General features: G+C 48.1%; 1 protein-coding gene across 14 annotated transcripts in view; it reads left to right on the forward strand.

The window, feature by feature from the left end:
* The window catches only part of epb41a (erythrocyte membrane protein band 4.1a), an 81,261-nt gene that overhangs the window by 25,109 nt on the left and 37,330 nt on the right, over window positions 1-18,822 (forward strand). For all 14 annotated transcript variants that reach the window (XM_069195505.1, XM_069195508.1, XM_069195503.1 and 11 more), the window contains exons 2-6: window positions 12,054-12,478; window positions 14,438-14,698; window positions 15,619-15,723; window positions 17,177-17,219; window positions 18,393-18,468. In XM_069195505.1, the coding sequence (XP_069051606.1) occupies window positions 12,062-12,478; window positions 14,438-14,698; window positions 15,619-15,723; window positions 17,177-17,219; window positions 18,393-18,468 (902 nt within the window). In that variant the 5' untranslated portion in view covers window positions 12,054-12,061. The remainder of the gene's footprint in view (window positions 1-12,053; window positions 12,479-14,437; window positions 14,699-15,618; window positions 15,724-17,176; window positions 17,220-18,392; window positions 18,469-18,822) is intronic.

Raw genomic sequence — 18,822 nt, forward strand, 5'->3', positions numbered from 1 at the left:
TCGTCATGAGAGAGGGGCGAGGTCTGTGCTCCAGGTGAAAGGGGTGTACGGTGATGTCAGCTAGACATTGATCGACAAAATGTCTGAGGCACAAAATCTGTGTCATTAATATCTAATTAAACTCATCTCATTGTGTACATGTGCTACTCCGGGAGTTTTCCCTTGTGACATAAGAGATCCCCTTTCATGAAGAGTTAATAGTCAATATCTTTCCAGCCTTTAAATATGACATTTCTAGCAGCAGAGGCTAGATGAAGGCTATTGATTTCCCTAAGGTATCGGTTGCTAGACCAAACAGATTCTTCAAGTATTACAGCCGATGTATGTTAAATGGATTGAAGGGCTTGTGCTGCATAGATCAGGGATGGTCATCCTTGGCTGCTGGATTTCAGGCCATCTCAAGCCCTTGCTCCAGCTAATCCTTAATTATCGAAGTGACCTGCAGCATGTGGGCTAATTAAGCAATTAAGGATCAATTCAGTGCTTCTCTTATTGGAAGGCTCACAGTCTCTCAGTGGGATAGAGAATAAGGGTGAAGGTTGGACTCCAGAGGCATAGCCTTTACCTAGACATTACAGCTTAAATTCGGCTTCACACTTACTAGCGGAAACAACTGTTGTTTTCATAGATTGGTTGGGTTTTCTGTGCTTGACTGCCATTAGTGTACAACACTAGACTTTCAATGGAACTTAACATTTCACATCTGGTCAGTGTTTTATCAGCATATTCCACCTCTTCTTCTGTGTCAGTTATTGGCCATTTGAAGTGAACAAGTTTTGCAGGGCCTGTTTGAAGAATGTGGAATAATTGCATTCAAATTAGTGTGGAGCAGTAGTATGCAAATCCTTCCACTTCATGGTCTTTCCATGTAACCAGTTTGAATATTTTCAGTGTTTTTTTTGGGGTGGATTAGGTGAAAAGCCATGAAAGCAACAAGGGAAACAAGCGCAGTAAGTAACAACACAAGATAAGGGTAAGGCAATAAAGCATAGCACAGAGAAGAGTTGTGTGCTAAACATTCTCCGCATGGTTAGGCATGAATGCAAAACTGAGGGGATGCTGAGTTTCAGATTCAGATTGGTTTCAATTTCCAGTTAGATTTCAGCAAAAACATCCAGTGGCAGCACTCGAGCTCTTGGGTGGGACTTATGTGTAGACAGGCAGATGCTAAAAATCGAAATCTTATAGCCAGAAGCTATATCACCCAGCAACTCACATCTGGCGACACACTGGAGCATGCGCCTGGCCAGTACCTGGATGGGAGACTCCTGTAAAAGCCGAGTCTGCTACTGGAAGAGGTGTTAGTGGGGCCAGTAGGGGGTGCTCACCCTGCGGTCTATATTGTGGGGCATTACGGCCCACAGTGACGGGGACACTATACTGAAAAAAGGTGCCGTCCTTTGGATGAGACATAAAACCGAGGTCCTGACTCTTTGTGGTCGTTAAACAATCCCAGGGTGATTACCTGGCCAAATTTCCAATTGGTCCTTTCCAGTCATGGCCTCTTAATAATCCCCATCTATGACCTTCATCACTGTTCTCCTCCCCACTGAGAGCTGGTGAGTGGGGAGAGTACTGGCGCACTATGGCTGCCGTCACGTCCTCCAGGTGGGGCTTAGAGGGGAGGGGAGTCTCCATTGCCTGTAAAGGGCTTTGAGTGGAGTGTCCAGAAAAGTGCTATGTACGCGCGATGAACCGTCGTTAATAATAGAGGAGTTTGCTGAAAGCAGGTGCGCCGAGAGCAGCCCTCTGTAAAGGACCAGGTGCAGGGGGCTCGTGACCCCGGCCTGACCTTGTGACGCAGGCGAGTGGGACAGAGAGCCGATCTCCATTGTTTCCTCTGTGCGTGTGGGCAAAGAGCGGCTGGCAGGAGTAATCCTGGGCCCCGCTGAGCACCCGCCCAGCTGCCTCGTCCCGCACATCAGTGCGGATCGCTCTAATCCCGCGCTGGGGCTGATTAACTTTAAAGCCCCCTCTAAATCCTTAAGCTCACTTTCAGCGCCCCAGCTCCGAGCCAGCATTCGAGCGGCATGTGTTGTCCTTCCTGCTTGGATTGTGGTGCTGGAGCTGCAGGGCCCTGCTGGCTGGGGAAGACAAGTTGAGAGCGGCGAGGTGTAAGAAGGCTGTGATGACACACGCCTTGTGCAATTCTCCCTCCTGCGTTGCAACACGAGTGCGGTCGTGCAGGCTCACGGGCACTCTGTGACACAGCCAGGTTTTGGAGTTCACATCGGTTGTGTGCAAAGGCTGTTTGAGAAACAGACACAGAATTGATTCATTTTTTCACAGTTCAGGACCGCCTTGCATATTTATAGTAGAGAATATCTAAATAAGAACAGATCTTTAAACCGCAGCGGGTATTCCTTGCACACTAGGATTTATTTGAATTTTTCAGCCTGTGTTTTGCTGAATTGTATTTTTCCTCCTGTTGCTTGGGTGCCTTGAGCCAGTTATTTTACAGCCAGATCCGCGTCTCCTGATAGACTTGTGCACACTCCTTCCGCAGTCCCTCTCGGAGCTGGGATTTGGCGCTGGATAGGAGCTTGTTTGCTCTGCTCCCCTGTTTCCCGAGCTGACATTTGAGCTGTGGCCCACATACTGGGCCCTCGTTGGGAGTCGGTTATCGCTCTTGACCCGAGATGAAGGCTGCTCTGTCGGCCATGAGAAGTGGAAATGAGCTCTGATGACAACGAGGGCCCAGAGATGCTCCCTCTCGATGTCACGTGCTGGCCTCCGCCCACAAGAGTTCTTCCAGGAGGCTTGTTGCCTGAAGGTGAAGCTGAAAGGAGAGAGTTTTCAGGGGCATTTGTAGGAACTGTGCAGTCCCGAAGCTTTTCAAGAGAAGTAAGCTCTCTGTCTGATCATTCATATGATGTTCGGTTTCCTGTTGCAAGGGTTCTGACAGGCACCTCCAGCCTGTTTTTTACCCCCTTATTCAAGGGGTATGGCACCCTGATCCTGAAGAGCACCCGCCCCTCCAGGTTTTAAGAGAAGCCTTAAAAAGTCGATGAGCAGACAAGTCCGGGAAACGTCAACTTTTACAACTGAAACGGCCAGCAGGTTTGTTTAAAGCCAGCTCCATCCTATCTGGGAAGCAGCGGGGAGACAGCATGGTTTTTCAGGAACCTCCTTGCTGATCCTTGTTTTTTTAGTTGGAAAAGGGACAAAAGCAACCCACAGACCTGCTGTCCACACTGTGGGTAGACCACTACACCTCATCTCGGACAAGGCAGCCATCTTGTTCACCTGCACTGGACTTCCTCTCTGCTCCAGTTGCCCCTTCGCACAGGAAGTCTGTTCCACTTCCTGCCCCCTGACCTTGCTCAGCACTCCTGCTTGACAAACCATATATCAGTGCCGGCCTCAGTCACACCTGATGGCCAGCCTTGGTTTTAATTCTTTTATGCACATTCTTCCTCCCCCTCACCGACGGGAACTCAGAGTCCCGTCTCTTCTGGTGTCTGAAGTTTTCTTAAGAGAGTGCTCTTAACTCACTCGGGGAATGTGATCGTAAACCGCATCTCAGCTCCGTCTGCTGATGGTGTGATTGCTGCCACACGTGACCAGTCCAGTAGGCTTCCAGGAGAACTTTTATTTCTCCGTGTGAAAGAGCAAGTATATTTTCTATTTCTGAATTCTAGCTGTGATTTCTTGTCCATCCATTTTCTAACCACTTCTTCCCATTCAGAGTTGCAGGGGAGCCGGAACCTATCCCAGCATGCAACAGGTGCAAGGCAGGGTACTCCCTGGATGGGACATCTGTCCATCACAGGACAGGCACACTCACACCAGGGCCAGTCTTCCCAGAAGCCAGTTATCCTCCTAGTATGTCTTTGGACTGTGGGAGGAAACCCACACAAACACAAGGAGAAACACTAGGCAGAGAGCACCCCAGGTCCTGAATTGAACCCAGGGCCCCAGCGTTGTGAGGCAGCACTGCTAGCCACCGTGCCACCCAATTGCTTGTCCATGTTGTATTAAAAGAAACAAGAACTTATAGAAAGCTGTGCTGCAAGCACCAATTAATTTGTCTCATGCTGTTATTTTTCTAGCTGCTTTGAAATTGGAATTCACCTGTGATGATAACACAGTAATGTGTGACCTTTGGTTTCCCTCGGATCAGCCTCAACGGACAAGTTACATTTTCTAGGGATTATCCAGTTCAGCTTGGCCTGAGCCGCGCCAGGCTTTGACTGAAAACATTGCACAAGGCTCTATATGCTGTCTTTGCGTTTGGATATCGCAGTCAGCAGCGTCTCTTGACAGGAGAGTCTCCAGCCCTGTGCCCTTTACTTTCAGCCATTCTTTTTCTCATCAGAGCAGCAAGACCGCTTACTGCTGAGCAAACATCCCCGTTTCGTGAGCAGTCATGTTTCCGTTCGTTCCATGTGCTTTGAAAAGCTGCAAAACGAATGACCTGAGATAAATCGGTCCTCCAATATGTGATGCTGTGAAAGAGGCGTAAATATTTGGTGACTCATTGTAACTGGAGAACCGTTGCCAAAATTATGTTGCTGCAAGAAAAACCCTGTTTCACAGTACGGCTGAACTAGAGAAGGGATGGACTAGATGTGAGGCTCTGTACAGGTGTAGAACAGAGGTGGGAAATCGCAGCCTCTTGCTTAAATTCCATGGGCGATGCCACTGAAATACATCGTGTCAGATGCAAGAACTGCAAGATATTCTAGTCGTCACTACATGAAAGGATTTCCAGGCCTTTGCCATAACTCTGATGGATGGGTAATTGAAACTAACAAAGTGCTTGAGTTCCCGATTTTAAAAACTAGTTTTACTGAATTGATTTGGAATCGATAATGAATATTAAACCAATAATTATAGATTAGGACATGTTTTATCTGAAGGGTGGACTGCTGTCTCGACCTGGTTGCAGTCCTGTCTTACACCCTGTGTTGCCAGGTTGCCATGCCCTTGGTCAGGTAAACAGCTTTCACGTGATGGATTAGCTGGCCTGGAGGGTTCTGGGTTCAATTTCCAGGTCTGTCACAGGTTCTCCTCTGGCTCTGTCTCCTCAGGGATCAGTCTCGGTCTGGTCCCCAAGAGAAAGGGAGCTGGGCACCTCACTCACATTAGTGTGTCCAGCTCCACCCCGGTGCTTCTCCGTACCGTATACACACAGAATAGGGAGCAAGATTATCCAAAGCACTGCTGCTGAGTCACTTACTGCAGGACCTTGATTATCGTGTGTCAATGAGTCAGTCGCTCACTGTTACACTTGGTCAGTTTGCTGGCAGGCCTGGGGACTGAGCCAGTGAACACCTGATATGGCTTGTGCTGCCATTGCACAGCTAGTCAAATGACAGACCAGACAGGAGCAGTGAATAAGAATCACTCAGGCCAGACCAGAGCTTGTCCTAGTTTCCGCAGAGGTAAGCAGACTTGAGAACATGCGAGTCCCCCCACTGGATGAGGCAACAGTCCATCACAGGGATCATCCCCTAGCAATACGGGTTCCCATTGCACAGCTGGGTGGGCTGGAGCAACTGGGATCAGCAGTGTGTGTAGATGGGACTGTCAGTTCTGTGTCCACACGCTTACCCACTGTCCCCGCACATCTGCTGGAATGCACACAAGATATACAGTGACTGAGAGGGGACATGCTGCAGATGTGCATGTTTTTCAAAGGCTGAGCATGTGCTGAGGACTGCAGAGTCCAGCTGTGCACATCAGTACAGGTTTCCTCTCTGCTGGTGATGATTGTTTTAACCTGGGCAAGCTCGAGGGTTGGGAAGGAGTGATCACACTAAAAATATCCCTTCTGTGTTTATTTTGGATTTGCCCTCCTGCCCGAGAGATGGGACTCTAGCTCAGGGAGGAAGTGATACTCTGCAGTGTGTGATAAAGAGCGCATTTCCCCTCGCTGCTGTGGTTACGAAACCAGCGTGAAAGGAACGCCTTTGTTTGTTTATTTCAGTCTCAATCATATCTTGTGTACTATTTGTAACTGAACTGTCTGTTTTGAAATTGAGATTCCACAGCAATACATTTTGGCAAAAGGAGGAGGGCTTTCTCCAGCAGCCTTTTAAACCAGAAGAGATGTCCTTTGAGCTTGGAAACGAATGATTGAGAATGTGGCGTGTTTTGCAGCACGCCAGAGTAGTAAAAGAACTACTTGGTGGTGGGTGGTGTATTGTCTGTGCCACTGTGAGCATCAGGGCTGCGGAGTGGAACAGTAGCTTAGCCCCAGACCTGGTGTTGGGGCTCAACAGTGCCAGGGACAGAGCGCCGTCTGTGCCAGCGCGTTTCCTTTGCGCCAGGGTGCGTTCTGGGACTGGCAGGTGCACCGGCCTGCTCTCGGGGGAGCCCTGTGTTGCGCCACTCCCGCCGCGTGCTCGGCGAAGACCAGCCGCGCGCTGAGCGCAGGTGCTGGCAGGGTGGGGGTTTTGATTTGTGAAGCGTGCACGGGCACAGCCCTGATCAATGATCGTGATCGCCCCTGGGCGTGCTTCCCAGTTCCCCTACCACAGCTCTGCTGTGCGCTGCCGTCTTTTGGAGATCAGCATGCAGCTGTGCGTTGGGTGTCAAGCAGAGGGGATTTGCATGGTAACAGAATGTCATTCAATTCAGTTCAGTTTATTTTTGTATAGCGCCTTTCACAACAAGGTTGCCCCAAGGCATTTAACAAAGCTGTGTGACAGTACGTGACATTACAACACAGAAGGAGAAGAAGTCAGAAGACAAGTCATGTGACGCGAACAGAGGAGCTGTGGGTTTGGAAACCGTAACGGCTCCAGTGTTTTTTATTTTGGGGGTTACCTGCTAAGAAGATGAAACTATCAAACCATTTGCCTAGTGTCTTTTTGTAAAACATGCCATTATGGAATACGTATTATGGAATTATGGAGATCCACATAGTTTTTTTTTGTTAAAAATTAGATTTACTGTATCTCTGAGGTATTTTGATGTGGTTTGATTATACTGTAGCCTGCCAAAGGCGTACAACGGGATTTGTGAGTACTGTTTTGCATTTTTTATTTTAGGTGGAAGAATTCTGTCCTGGTAAAAAAGAAAAAAGTCGCTAATTATGGGCACTGTAGTGGATTGATGTCACGCAGCTGTGCTGAAAACAGTCCAAGTAAATTGTCTAAAAATGATCTGTTCTGAATCCTTAGAAATAAAAAAGGCAGATCTTACCCGCTTCAGTTAAATCAAGAGCTATTGACACCCGTGATCTCACAGTGCTCTTGCACAGAAGAGAGTAGTGCCGTCGTGTGCTGGTACCCGGACAGACAGACCTGCTGTGCATCGGCGGAAGTGGGGCCAGAGCAGATCTGCCTCCTTCCCCTCTTGCACAGGCTTGCCAGGCCTCTCCCCCTGTTGTCCCACGCTACTCTGAGCTGGTGCTCCTGCCACAGCCTGGCGCTCCGTCACAGCGATGGCCCATCCGCCCCCGTGCGAAGCTGCGAATCCATGCACGCCGTTTCTGGTTCTCCCAAGCCGGCCCCCTGGTGAAATCGACTGCCTCAGACTGCAGGGGAGGACCTTTCCACCTGGGTCACCCGCTTCTTCAGAACACCAGGAGTGCGTAGAGTCTGGACCCAGCGTGTGTGTGTGTGTGGGTGTGTCAAGGTGGCTTGAAGAACTCTTTTTGGACAAAGGGGTTCAGGTCTGTGTTTTCCACTTTGAGATCTGGACCTGCTTGGCACTTTTTCAGAGCCTGTTGGTTAAGGGCAGCTCAGCTCCTGGGGGTTTCAGCCCTGTTTTTAATAAGTTAATTGAGTTAAACCCGGTCGTCGCACCTGGGGTGCTATCCCCATCTCCACATCTTCATGTGGGTTGCCTCTTAAGGGCTCCCGTTTGCTCCCACAGCCCAAAGACACACTGGTAGGTCAGTTTGCTTAAGGGAGTGTGTTTGTGTCTCTGTTTATGTCTTTCTGTCTGCCCTGCGATGGACAGGTGTCCTGCCCAGGCTGTGTCCTGCCCCGCGCTCGTTGCTTGCCAGGGCAGGCTCCAGCTCTCCCGCCACCCTGAATTGGTAGAAGCAGTTGGAAGTTAGAAATGGATGGATGTAAACCCAGCTCTGCTGCCCGAAGCTGGAGGGTCTTAAAGAGCCATGTAATAAAAACATGACGGCGCTGCGGATGGCTCACATTGTCGGGATGGATTTGATGGCGGAGATTAGGAGAGATCTCCTACCCCCTCCCCCTCCGTGGTGGATTGTACTCTTGGCTCGAGCTCACCACGGCAACAGAAACTGACGCAACACTGAGCGCCCTAAATAGATTGCACAAGTGGATCGAAATGACAAAAGCCCATAAACGACCTCCTTGCGTGTGAAACCGTTGCCATCAGATTGCGCTTCGAGGCACAGATGAAGCTGATAGTGACGATCTGTAGATGCGCGGAGCTGTGGCCGGTGGCTCACACAGGTTCCACTTTTTTTAAGGAGGCATCACCTCTTCCTTGGTTTTTAAGTGCTTCAGTGAGGGCTAATACATTATCTGACAGTAAGCTCTCTAGCCATACAGCAAGGGACCCTAGTTCAGATGGAGGGATACAGTAATGTAGGTTGTATTTCAGACAGCCTCTGTCTAGGTTTTTTGGTAGCTCTTTAGGAGGTGGCACTGCTGGGCAGCTGGACAGCTGACAGGCACGCCATCACCACGCCATCACCACAGCTTTCAGAGACAATAGATTTAGAAGGCGCGACTCAACCGAAGATGCACCCAAGGGCCTCCTCCCTCACCGTGCCGGTCACTCCTGTTCTGGTGTTTTTGTAAACGCAAGGATCCACTTCCGTTTGTAGCAGTCAGCTGGGGGCGGTTGATTTTGGCGTTAGATGTCAAAAGAGCTGAGTGTGGCGATTGTCAGCTGGGTGATTGGGGTTCTGATCACTGTGATCGATACTGGAGTTAGATGTTGAAGAGCTGAGTGTGCTGGTTGGTAGCGGTGTGACCAGGGTCTGATCGCCATGAGCCTGTAGGGCTGTTGACAGCAGAGGTCTGTCTAGGGGTGCTACACGATTGAGCAGGGTCTCTGGAAAGCCATCGGAAAAGCAGGGCAAGCCTTAAGGTGGTATCTGTTTAATTGCAAGAGGAAATCCTTTCAAACTGCGAAGAGTGCCTGCCCTGCGTGGCAGAAGGGCGCTGCCGAATGGCTTCGTAATCTTCTTAGCTTCCCGGGTTTACTGCAGCGCCGTGAGCTGCGCGGAAAGCCGAGTGCTGCTCCAGGGCCACGTGCGGCCGGCGGGGAGAGCTCACGACAGGCGGGCCTGTCGGTGGCCATTTTTAAGCCCCAGCAGGCTGACAGGGCGCGGGAAGCTGAGGCCCTCGTTAATCTCAGATCAGTTTATGCGTCACGTCACGCACAAGTGCAGTGAAGTGCTGATTTGCATGTCAGCGCCGATAGGAGGAGATTGAGGAAACGCCGAAAACCTAGACGCAGCGCAGCAGCAGCCACAAGAACACGTTAAATAACATCCAACTTCAGACAGAGCAGCGTGAGAAGAGGAAAAAAAACCCATCGGCGTGAGCCAGTGGTAGGGGTAGAGTTCAGGAATCTGACTTCCTGTGGGAAGAAACGGTCTCTGAATCTGGAAGTTTGTGCCTTTGTGCTCCTAGAACACTTACCAGAGGGAAGGAGAGAGGAAACTGAGAAACCAGGATGACTGGTATCCTTGGCAACCTTCCCGAGACCGCGAGACACTTGTAAAAATGTCCATGTTAGAGGGGAGCTGTACCCCGCTAATGGACTGGGCTGACCCGATCACTCCCTGTAACGCCTTCCAGTCAAACCGCGAGCTGCTGCCAAACCACACTGTAATTATCTGAGGGCCCTAACGAGCGCCCGATTGCGCTGCCTGGGTCTGGCACGGCTGCAGAGAGAGAGGGACAAGGGGGACATTGTGTGTATGGGCCTCTGTCCTCGGATGGCATGGAATCCAGGTTAGGTGTGCTGATGAGGCTGTTGTCGAGAGAGCACAGAGCACAGAGTACCTGACCATGTGGGGTGGGAGCTTTCAGCCTCAGGATGCAGTTAGGAGTGCATCAACGTGTAAATCGTTCAGAAATGTTTGTTGGTGTACATTTCTGTTTGCATATGCCTATTCTATTAATGCATTTCTCTTACTCTTATCTCTGGTTTGTTTGGGTCCTCTTAAAGCAGCTGCAGTTTTTCTTTTAAAAAGCAGAAACTGTAGCTTCAGGCCATCGAAGGGTTTGCAAAAACAAAGGTTTGAATGACAAATGTAGTTTTTAAGGTGTGTGATGTAATTTAAATCGCATGCTGTTTGGGATACCAACCCTTAGTTAAGTCAATTGCTTGCTCCTACAAAGACCTCAACAACAAAAAAAACATTGCATTTATAAACTCTGCAACTTTGCTTCATCTCAGTGTTAATTTAAGCTGCTTAAATGTTACACAACATGACTGATAATTGCTTAAACACTCACAGGCCTGAGGACAAAGTGAAATAATGTGGCCTAACCTTGAATTCACCCCCAGAGCTGTATGGAGACTTCTGCAGTGTCCTGTTGTGCTAATGGCTGGTTTCCAACATATAAACACAGTCCTGATAAGTGAGCTAATACCACTGTTCACTCTCAGTTTAGGAGCTGACTGTCACCATGAACAGACCCCACAGGGATATAAACCAGCCACAAATACACTTCAGTCCCTGACCGATCTAGGCCTGCCCTGCCAGATGTGAGCCTAATTACAGCAGTAGTGGCTCTTGACATAACGTGTTAGGTTCCTAAAGCAGAATGTCAAGAAATCCGCTTCTGTTTAAGAATTCCTTCTTGGATTCCTGGGAAGAATCCATTATGTTGGCATCTGTCTTGTGGTCAGATGGAGACCCCACTGTCTGTGGTATCTGTACCCTGTTAAACAACCCCACCTCCTTCAGAGAGGCAGAAGGCTTTGAGTTCAGGCATTGATTGGATTGCATTGCAAATTGTTTTGAGAATGTCCCAGGTCGTGATCCCATTCCGTGCTAAGAGAAAGCAATTGAATCAGTTCCATCACCATAACAATGCGCAGGGGCGCTGTTAGCCAGTGGCCGTGCAGCTCTCTAAACAGGATTAATCACCCAGTCAGAATGAGTTTGCCAGAATGCACTGGGAATGTATATTTGTGTGCTAAATGAAGAAGTGCTTTAGTAGAAAATTTCTAATTAAATTGCTGAGAAAAGACATTCCCTTTGGAGCATGAGGTTCAGAACCTATTTCGGCACAAAGATGTCTTATGATGCTCTCGATACCCTAATACCCAAAATGTGTTCCTTCACTGCCTGTAGGTTTTTGTCTTTGGAAGTGCGTCGGTCGTCTTTGGGGTTTCAGTACTGCCCTGCCAGCATGACGCAGGGACATTGCTATGAGGACGGTAGTTTTGGTATCTTTACTCAAACATGTTCCAGTCAGCTCGGCTTTCACTATAGCAGGAACATTGTAAAACAAAGTTGGGAAAGCATTACAAAAAAACCCAACAGTGCCTCCCTATAGATAGTGAAGAGGTAGTATTTTTCCCGGACTTTTCCTGCAGCTTATATATTTCCTTTGAAGGCTTGAAAGTCTAAAATTGAAGTGATGGGTCATTCAGGGGAGAGTGACTTTTTGTGGCTGTTACAGTGTAGGCATACTGCTAGAGGATGTTTTTTCTTTCTTCCATTTTGCATAAATAATTGGCTTTGCTAAAGATGAAAGTGTCTGTATTGTAGATTTATACTATACCCGATGTCCTTGAAATAGTCTCCTTAAAATTCTACAGAAAAGTTGTTTTTTCACCTTGTTTTTGTTCAAGACAAAATGTGGGCTGATCCTTCTGCTGCAGTTCGTTGGGGGGAAAGTATCTGTTGTCGTAGTCATAGTCGTCTAGTCCAGAGCCTCGTCATAGTCGTCTAGTTCAGAACCTCTTGTCATATTCCTCCAGTTCAGACCTGTTTCCAGCAGTGGGTTTTGGTTTTTAACAGCCCATGAAATCCTCAGAATCCTTGCCAGTTTCACGGGCGACGAGCTGGGGTGGTACATGGGAAGGGGAGAGAGGAGGAACGGGGACGCTGGGTCTGACGGTTGTTGCTCTGTTTCCTGTGGCTGCAGCCTGCGCCATGACGACAGAAGCCAGCGTGGTCGGCGAGGCGGAGAGCCAGCAGCAGCCCCAGGAGCCCGAGGCCGCGCAGGACCCCGGCCCCTCGGAGTCCCAGAACCCCCCCCAGGAGGAGCCCCCCAGCTCGCCCCCGGAGGAGCAGCTGAAGCCCCGCAGCCGGTCGTCGGCGGGCCGCGGGCTCTCGCGCCTCTTCTCCTCCTTCCTGAAGCGCCGCTCGCAGTGCTCGGAGGGAGACGGCCCCGAGGCCGAGAAGGGGGACAAGGAGAAGAAAGAGAAGGAGCGGGAGCAGGAGGCCCAGCCGGCGGGGCCCGAAGAGGAGGTGTTCCTCAAGGCTCCCATCGCGGCCCCTGAGCCCGAGCTAAGGGCTGAGGGAGACCCAGCCCTCGACCTGCACTCGCTCAGCAGCGCAGAGACTCAGGTGAGGACTGCCTGGCATCACTCCCTCACTCCACATCAGACATGCATCTACACACACGTTTACACTCGCACACCCATGTGCACTTGCACGCGCACACCAGGGGTCTTCAGCCTCGGGAGTTTGTTTTTCTCTGTGGGACATCTGACAGCTGACGGCGGCGTTCATGAAAGGCAGTTGTGAGGGGTACTAAGGCCTCCTCTTTCAATGCCCCGGGAGATGCTTGCAGCTCTGAGACAGTCCCAAAAGTTTTTTTTGTTCGTTTTACGCTCTAGTTTCTTAAACGTCCAATCCTGGCCAGCTCGGCCAGCTGAAGCGCTCCTAGTACAAGCGTGGTGGGAAGTCCAATTACAAGCAGGAGTGATTACTGCGAGAGAGCCGTGATCCAGATTCCTGTGTAGTTAAGTGGGACTGATTGTGCCGTGTGCTGGAACAGGAGGAATGCAGTTAGCTTCACGCAGGGACACAAACACAATGGGATCTGGCTGAGTCATCAGGGCGCTTTATTCAGATGTGACTCATTTTCTAGAAGCCCCTGCTTGTACCTTACACAGCGGAAGCGCTGGTATTATTTTTGCAGCCTCCTGTGTTTGTGCCCAGTTTGGCCCAGACCGAGGAGAAGTAAATGCGTGTGCGTGCCCGTATGTCTGCCTGCACTTGACACGCACTGTGTGAGGTTATTGTTTGGTTTTCGCTTTATGAAGCTTATTGCATTTGTGACAGTCACTTGGGATGTGTTTTTCAGATCCTAAACACAGCTGGGAAGTAAATTACATAAAAACACGTTAGCGAAGGAATGGGCAGAAAACAGGCCGTGGAACATTGATTGAATTTAAGCAGCCATGACCAGATTGGCCTCTCTAACTCGTAACGCTTTGTATGTTCTCCTGTCCCTGTTGAGTTGTGGCAGTGTTGGCCGGGTATTTTCAGCAGCACTTTACCTGCCAGTGCACATTCTTGTGTTTAGAGCGCAATTGCACATTCATTACATTCTTAATGTTTCTGCCTCACTTGAAGTGCCAAAAAAACGTCTTTGCCCCAGGTAACTGCTTTCACTCGTGCATTACAAGTGCTTCACGGGTTTTCCTGGTATGGGCAGTGTTGTCCTTCTGCCTGCTACAGTAGTAATAATACAGTCCATTACAGTTTAGTGTAGCCTTTGGCAGTGTTCACTACAGACATGCTAAGCTTTGCCTTTGTACTTTCAGAGCTAATCAGCTTTATACTCGCTGGCCAAAACTTTAGAATCCCCCCCCCCCCGCTAAATGACTTCTGCCCATTGCTTGCTGGGATAACCCCGGCTCCCCTAGGACCCTGAATTAGAAAAAACAGTTAGAAAATGGCTGGATGGATGTTGTTGCATCTCGGTTCAAGCTGTTTTGTTGATTTCATCCCCCAAGACTAATGGGAGCAGCTCGAGACAAGTGTGCCAGCACGCACAAGTCCGCTTTGTTAGAGGTTGTTTGCATTTTTTTCCCCCATTTTCAGTAGGTTTATTTTGGTGGACTTAGCACTGCCCTGGCATTTTACTATTGCTGTAAAAGCACAAAGTAATGAATTCACTGCCTGGGACTTTCTTAACAGCACCTTGTCTCGCGCTCTCCAGGACTGAAGTGTGTCTGTGTAGCAGAACGACCTGTGTCTGTGCTACGAGCCTCTTTAGGGAGATGCTGTATTGCTTTTCAGTCTGCAGTTGTTAGTCCTGACAGAAGGAGTTTCTAGTCCTGCTCCTGGGAGCTTAATTACTTAATTGAAGCCTTAATTGACCTAATTAGCTAATTGATTGGAATATTTGAAAGTTTTCTTCTGCTCTAAAATTTGGAATCTTATGTTACCTGGGAAAAGCAGCTATTGAAAGACAATACCCAAGATGTTTAAGAGGCCAAAGCTGGCCACCTTGGTGCAGGAGGGAAGGTGAAACAGCATCCACTGAGCTGCAGCTGTGTGTGTGTGCTGTTCCAGCCTGCCCAGGAGGACCAGGAGAACAAGGAGGACCCGGACACAGAGAAGGACTCGGAGGAGGAGGAAGGAGGCGCCGAGGAGGAGGAAGAGGAAGAGGAGGAGGAGGAGGGAGCGGAACAGGCTGAGGAAGGGAAGGCGGGGGGTGAGGCGGAGATCAAGGCGCCGGAGGAGCCCCGGGCCCCCAAAGCCCCACGCAAACCCAGAAGCATGCACTGCAGGGTCACGCTGCTGGACGACACTCTGTACGAGTGTGAGCTGGAGGTGAGGCAACACCAGCATCTGAGCATCCAGCTCTCTGCTCCTCTGTCAGTGGGAGAGGAGTTCTGTACCAACTCTGTGCTCCCCTGTCAGTGGGAGAAGAGTGCCATTCCAGCTCTCTGCTAATCTGTCAGTGGGAGAGGAGTTCTATGGCAACTCTGTGCTCCTCTATCACTGGGAGAGGGATGCCATACCAGCTCTGTGCTACACTGTCAGTGGGAGAGGGGTGCCATGCCTGCTCTGTGCTCCACTGTCAGTGGGAGAGGGGTGCCATGCCAGCTCTGTGCTCTACTGTCAGTGGGAGAGGGGTGCCATGCCTGCTCTGTGCTCCACTGTCAGTGGGAGAGGGGTGCCATGCCTGCTCTGTGCTCCACTGTCAGTGGGAGAGGGGTGCCATGCCTGCTCTGTGCTCCACTGTCAGTGGGAGAGGGGTGCCATGCCTGCTCTGTGCTCCACTGGGAGATGCAGGAAGTAGCATCTTGTGGTTCTAATATACAGGTAGCTGTTGATATGCCCAGCTTTGAGGGTAGCCCTGTTACAGAGCACTGAGAAAGGCAGTGCCTTCTCCTGACCTGTTAAATTAACTCTCACTGCAGCTCAGTGTTGCACCTCCTCTATTCCCTGCAAAACAAATGAGCAGGCTTAAGACCTTTGGCATCTGTTTTCTTTGCTTATAGTTAAGTAATCAGCCATTAATGTATAGCATATTAAATTAATCTAAATTACATGTTATACAGAGTACTTTTCATTTATACACAGGGATAAGTTAGGAGACTTCATCCTGTTACAGAGAAATTCCTTGTCCACTGTATTTTGGGTAATAGGAGAGTAGATGAAATATTAAGTACTCTCTGCTTTATTCAGGCTAACACAGTTGTGCTCCAGCAGCTGAGAGTCTGACAGGTTTCTGTCTTGGCTTTCAGAAACATGCCAAGGGCCAGGACCTTTTCAACAAGGTGTGTGACCACCTCAACCTCCTGGAGAAGGACTACTATGGACTGGCCATCTGGGAGACTCCCACACAGAAGGTAGGAAGGGCTGAGAGACACAGCTCGAGCCTAATCCAGGATAAACTCACAGCCTCACTCTCAGAAATCAACTACTGGACAGCTTATCTGGAGAATGTGCAAGTTGTTTTTGTACTCAGAATTCTGGAATTCTATCCAACCTGAATGTTAAAATGGAACCTCCAGCATGTTTAAGAGCTGAAAACAAATAGACAATTAAAATTAATCTTATTATTAAGTCAGTCAAGTGTTCAGCATGTGAATGGGCCACAGGTCCAGGATAGGATCCCCTGACTTACACACTTGCATAAGTGTCAGTAGACAGTTTTATTAGTAAAATAAACGCTAATTATTTTTGGCATAATTGAAACACTCACTTGGAGTCATTTGTCTTTAACACTGTGTGCAAAGGTGTTCTGAGAATCACTAGTTCATACTTGCAACACCTTGGCTCACAGAGGCCAGTGTTTTTCTGGGAGGCAGGATTGCAGACCACGCAACACATTAACAATACATCTGCTGTGTCACTCTAGCTCTATCTGCAGGGATTAATGGGTTTTTAAAATGTTTGGACAAACAAATCAAACATGAAGGAATTGACTCCTAAAGGCTCTCATTCAAAGCCTGCAATGGCTCCAGCTCTTTCAGTGAATACACATAAATCTAAACGGAGCTTAGTCAGTACGCTGATTCTGTCTCGGGGACACAGCTGTTCATACTGACTGGCTCTGAAATGCCTTTAAATGTATTCTTCTCGTAAAACCCCGAAATGTAAAGTTGTGCAGTTAAAAAATTACTACACTGAGCTTTTCCAGATATCAGGAATTGCCAGTAATGAAACATATGGAAAGAAGCTTAAATTTAAGAACAATGTAAGAAACTATCACACTCTTATTAAAAGTGAAAAGGCACCCATGCATAATTTCTGTGTTAAACCTTTTTGAACAGAGACCCAACGGCCCTGTACTGGATACGGTTTTAAATGCAGTTTCGTTCTCTATAGACTTATTGGCTCCAAATAACTAATGAGGAGGTGTTCTTTTGAAATCAGGTGAATCTGACTTGGCTCTAAAATATAATTCAGGCCATTGAGTTTAGTATGCAGATGGCACTTCATTTGTTGTAATAGAACAGCCAGATGTAAGGCACCAAATGTGAAGGCTTTGTTCCAAATGTTAGGAACAAGATTGCGAAATAACCCCGTCAGAATAATGAAACACTTTATAACTCTTCTTCTTCTTGAAAAGGTCTGAAAAAGCCTGTTAAACAACTGACAATCCGGATTATTCGTAATATATTTTTTTAAAGATTTAGAAAGGATCTTTACACGTACGTTTTTTTTATGTGAGGCTGGCTGTAGAAAGGAGAGGCAGTGCCTTGTGTCATCAGCTGTAGCGTTGTAAATATGTGGAGCATGCAGGTCTGTGCTCTGCCTTATGTCTTAAATCCTACTTTTCTTCTCTGGTGCTCATAGACCTGGATGGATGTTACCAAGGAGATCAGGAAGCAGGTGCAGGGTGAGTCTTTCACTCAAACACTCGTATTTCTGTGCTTGTTCTGTTTTTACACACTGTTCTCTCCTCCACCAACGTGAAACCCGACATGGGATGTACACCTGAAACGTAGTTTACCTACTGGAGAATGTTTAAAGATTATACCCTTTCAGTTTATATAAAAAAGTATTTTGCTTCTGATGACTTTATTAGGAGTTACTTGATTTTTTGGAGGACATTTTCTCAAATTTGGTCCTTGCATGTTGTAATGTGCACACATTAATGCTCTTTGGATACAAAAAGTGTTTCAAAAAGTGCTATATGTCAGTCTGCAGCCTGGGAGACTCTTAGCCTGGTAGAACTTAACTGTTCCTCACTTAAGTTAGCAGCTTTTATCAGCAAGGAACATGGTTTACAGTGTTTTTCAGTCAGTTAACAACTATATAGAGGTATTTTCCTGGATCTCTGGCCTGTTAAGCCTTTAGCTGTGAAGAGATTCTTGAAAAAGTCTGGATGAAAGGTTCAGGTGGAAGAGCAGGGTGCATCTCAGTACAGTTTGTAAACGTTTCACTTGTACTTAAGAAGCATGAATTTCCTGTTGCATTATGATCAGTTTGATTTTATCTGTGAATGTGCACTTATTATGTCTAATGCGTTGTGCTTCTTTTGTGTATTTTAATTAATTGTATTACCTGTATTGGGAGAAACCGAAGACAAATTTCCACATTTAGTGGACAACAAAGTTAATCTAATCTAGTCATAAGATTTCTCTTGGTTCTGGGTTGCGAAAAACCTTGAGGCTTTAAGTGCAGTTACTGTGGCATGTTTTTGCCTTCAGGTGCGTAGGCATTAGGATTGTGAACAATAAGATTGTGCAGTGCAGATTTCACTCGCTTGATCAGTGTCTGAAGTCATGAACAGTCTTCACCTGTGGGTCCTAGTTTTCAGGTGTATTGAAATTGCATTCATGCACAGCTAGAAAGATTGTAATCTGTTGCTCTAGCTTGGAAGTGTTGATCAAGTTAAAACAACTAGCTGGGATAACTTTTCCATGACAAAACCATTTTGACAAAACATGTCTCTTTGGGTCTGTGCCTTTACCCTTTAGCAGTAAGTGCTTGCTTGTGGTTTGAGGGCTTTGTGCAGAAATAAGAGGGCTGCTGTTCACAGTGGAAGTAAGGTTCTGTGGTTTTCCAGGTACTTCCTATGACTTCACTTTCAATGTCAAGTTCTACCCCCCTGACCCGGCCCAGCTGACTGAAGACATCACCAGGTAAAAAGACTCCTTTCTCCTTCTCCTGCGGCAGTTCCTCTTGCTGTCTCCTTCTTTAGGCATGAGAGAAGATTCTGATCTGATGCAACCAAAAATACTGGTTTGTCCAAACACTCAGTGATCAAACCTTGCTTTGTTTGCCCTGATATCCAGAATCTGGGCAGACTGGCCCTTTGCTTTTTCAATGGCCAAGCCTACATAGTCCACACAGAGCTGTTGTGATCTCCGTATTGCACCGCTGAGCAGAAACGTGCCCTCAAGCCTGAAAGGAGAGTCCCATTCTCCTTCCCCGACTGGGGACAGGGTGTGTGGCAGGTGTCTGACGTCTGTCAGTTTGTTTAAGAGGCACAGAGC

Source organism: Lepisosteus oculatus, chromosome 11 (assembly GCF_040954835.1).
Source record: "Lepisosteus oculatus isolate fLepOcu1 chromosome 11, fLepOcu1.hap2, whole genome shotgun sequence".
NCBI classification, from domain to species: domain Eukaryota; kingdom Metazoa; phylum Chordata; class Actinopteri; order Semionotiformes; family Lepisosteidae; genus Lepisosteus; species Lepisosteus oculatus.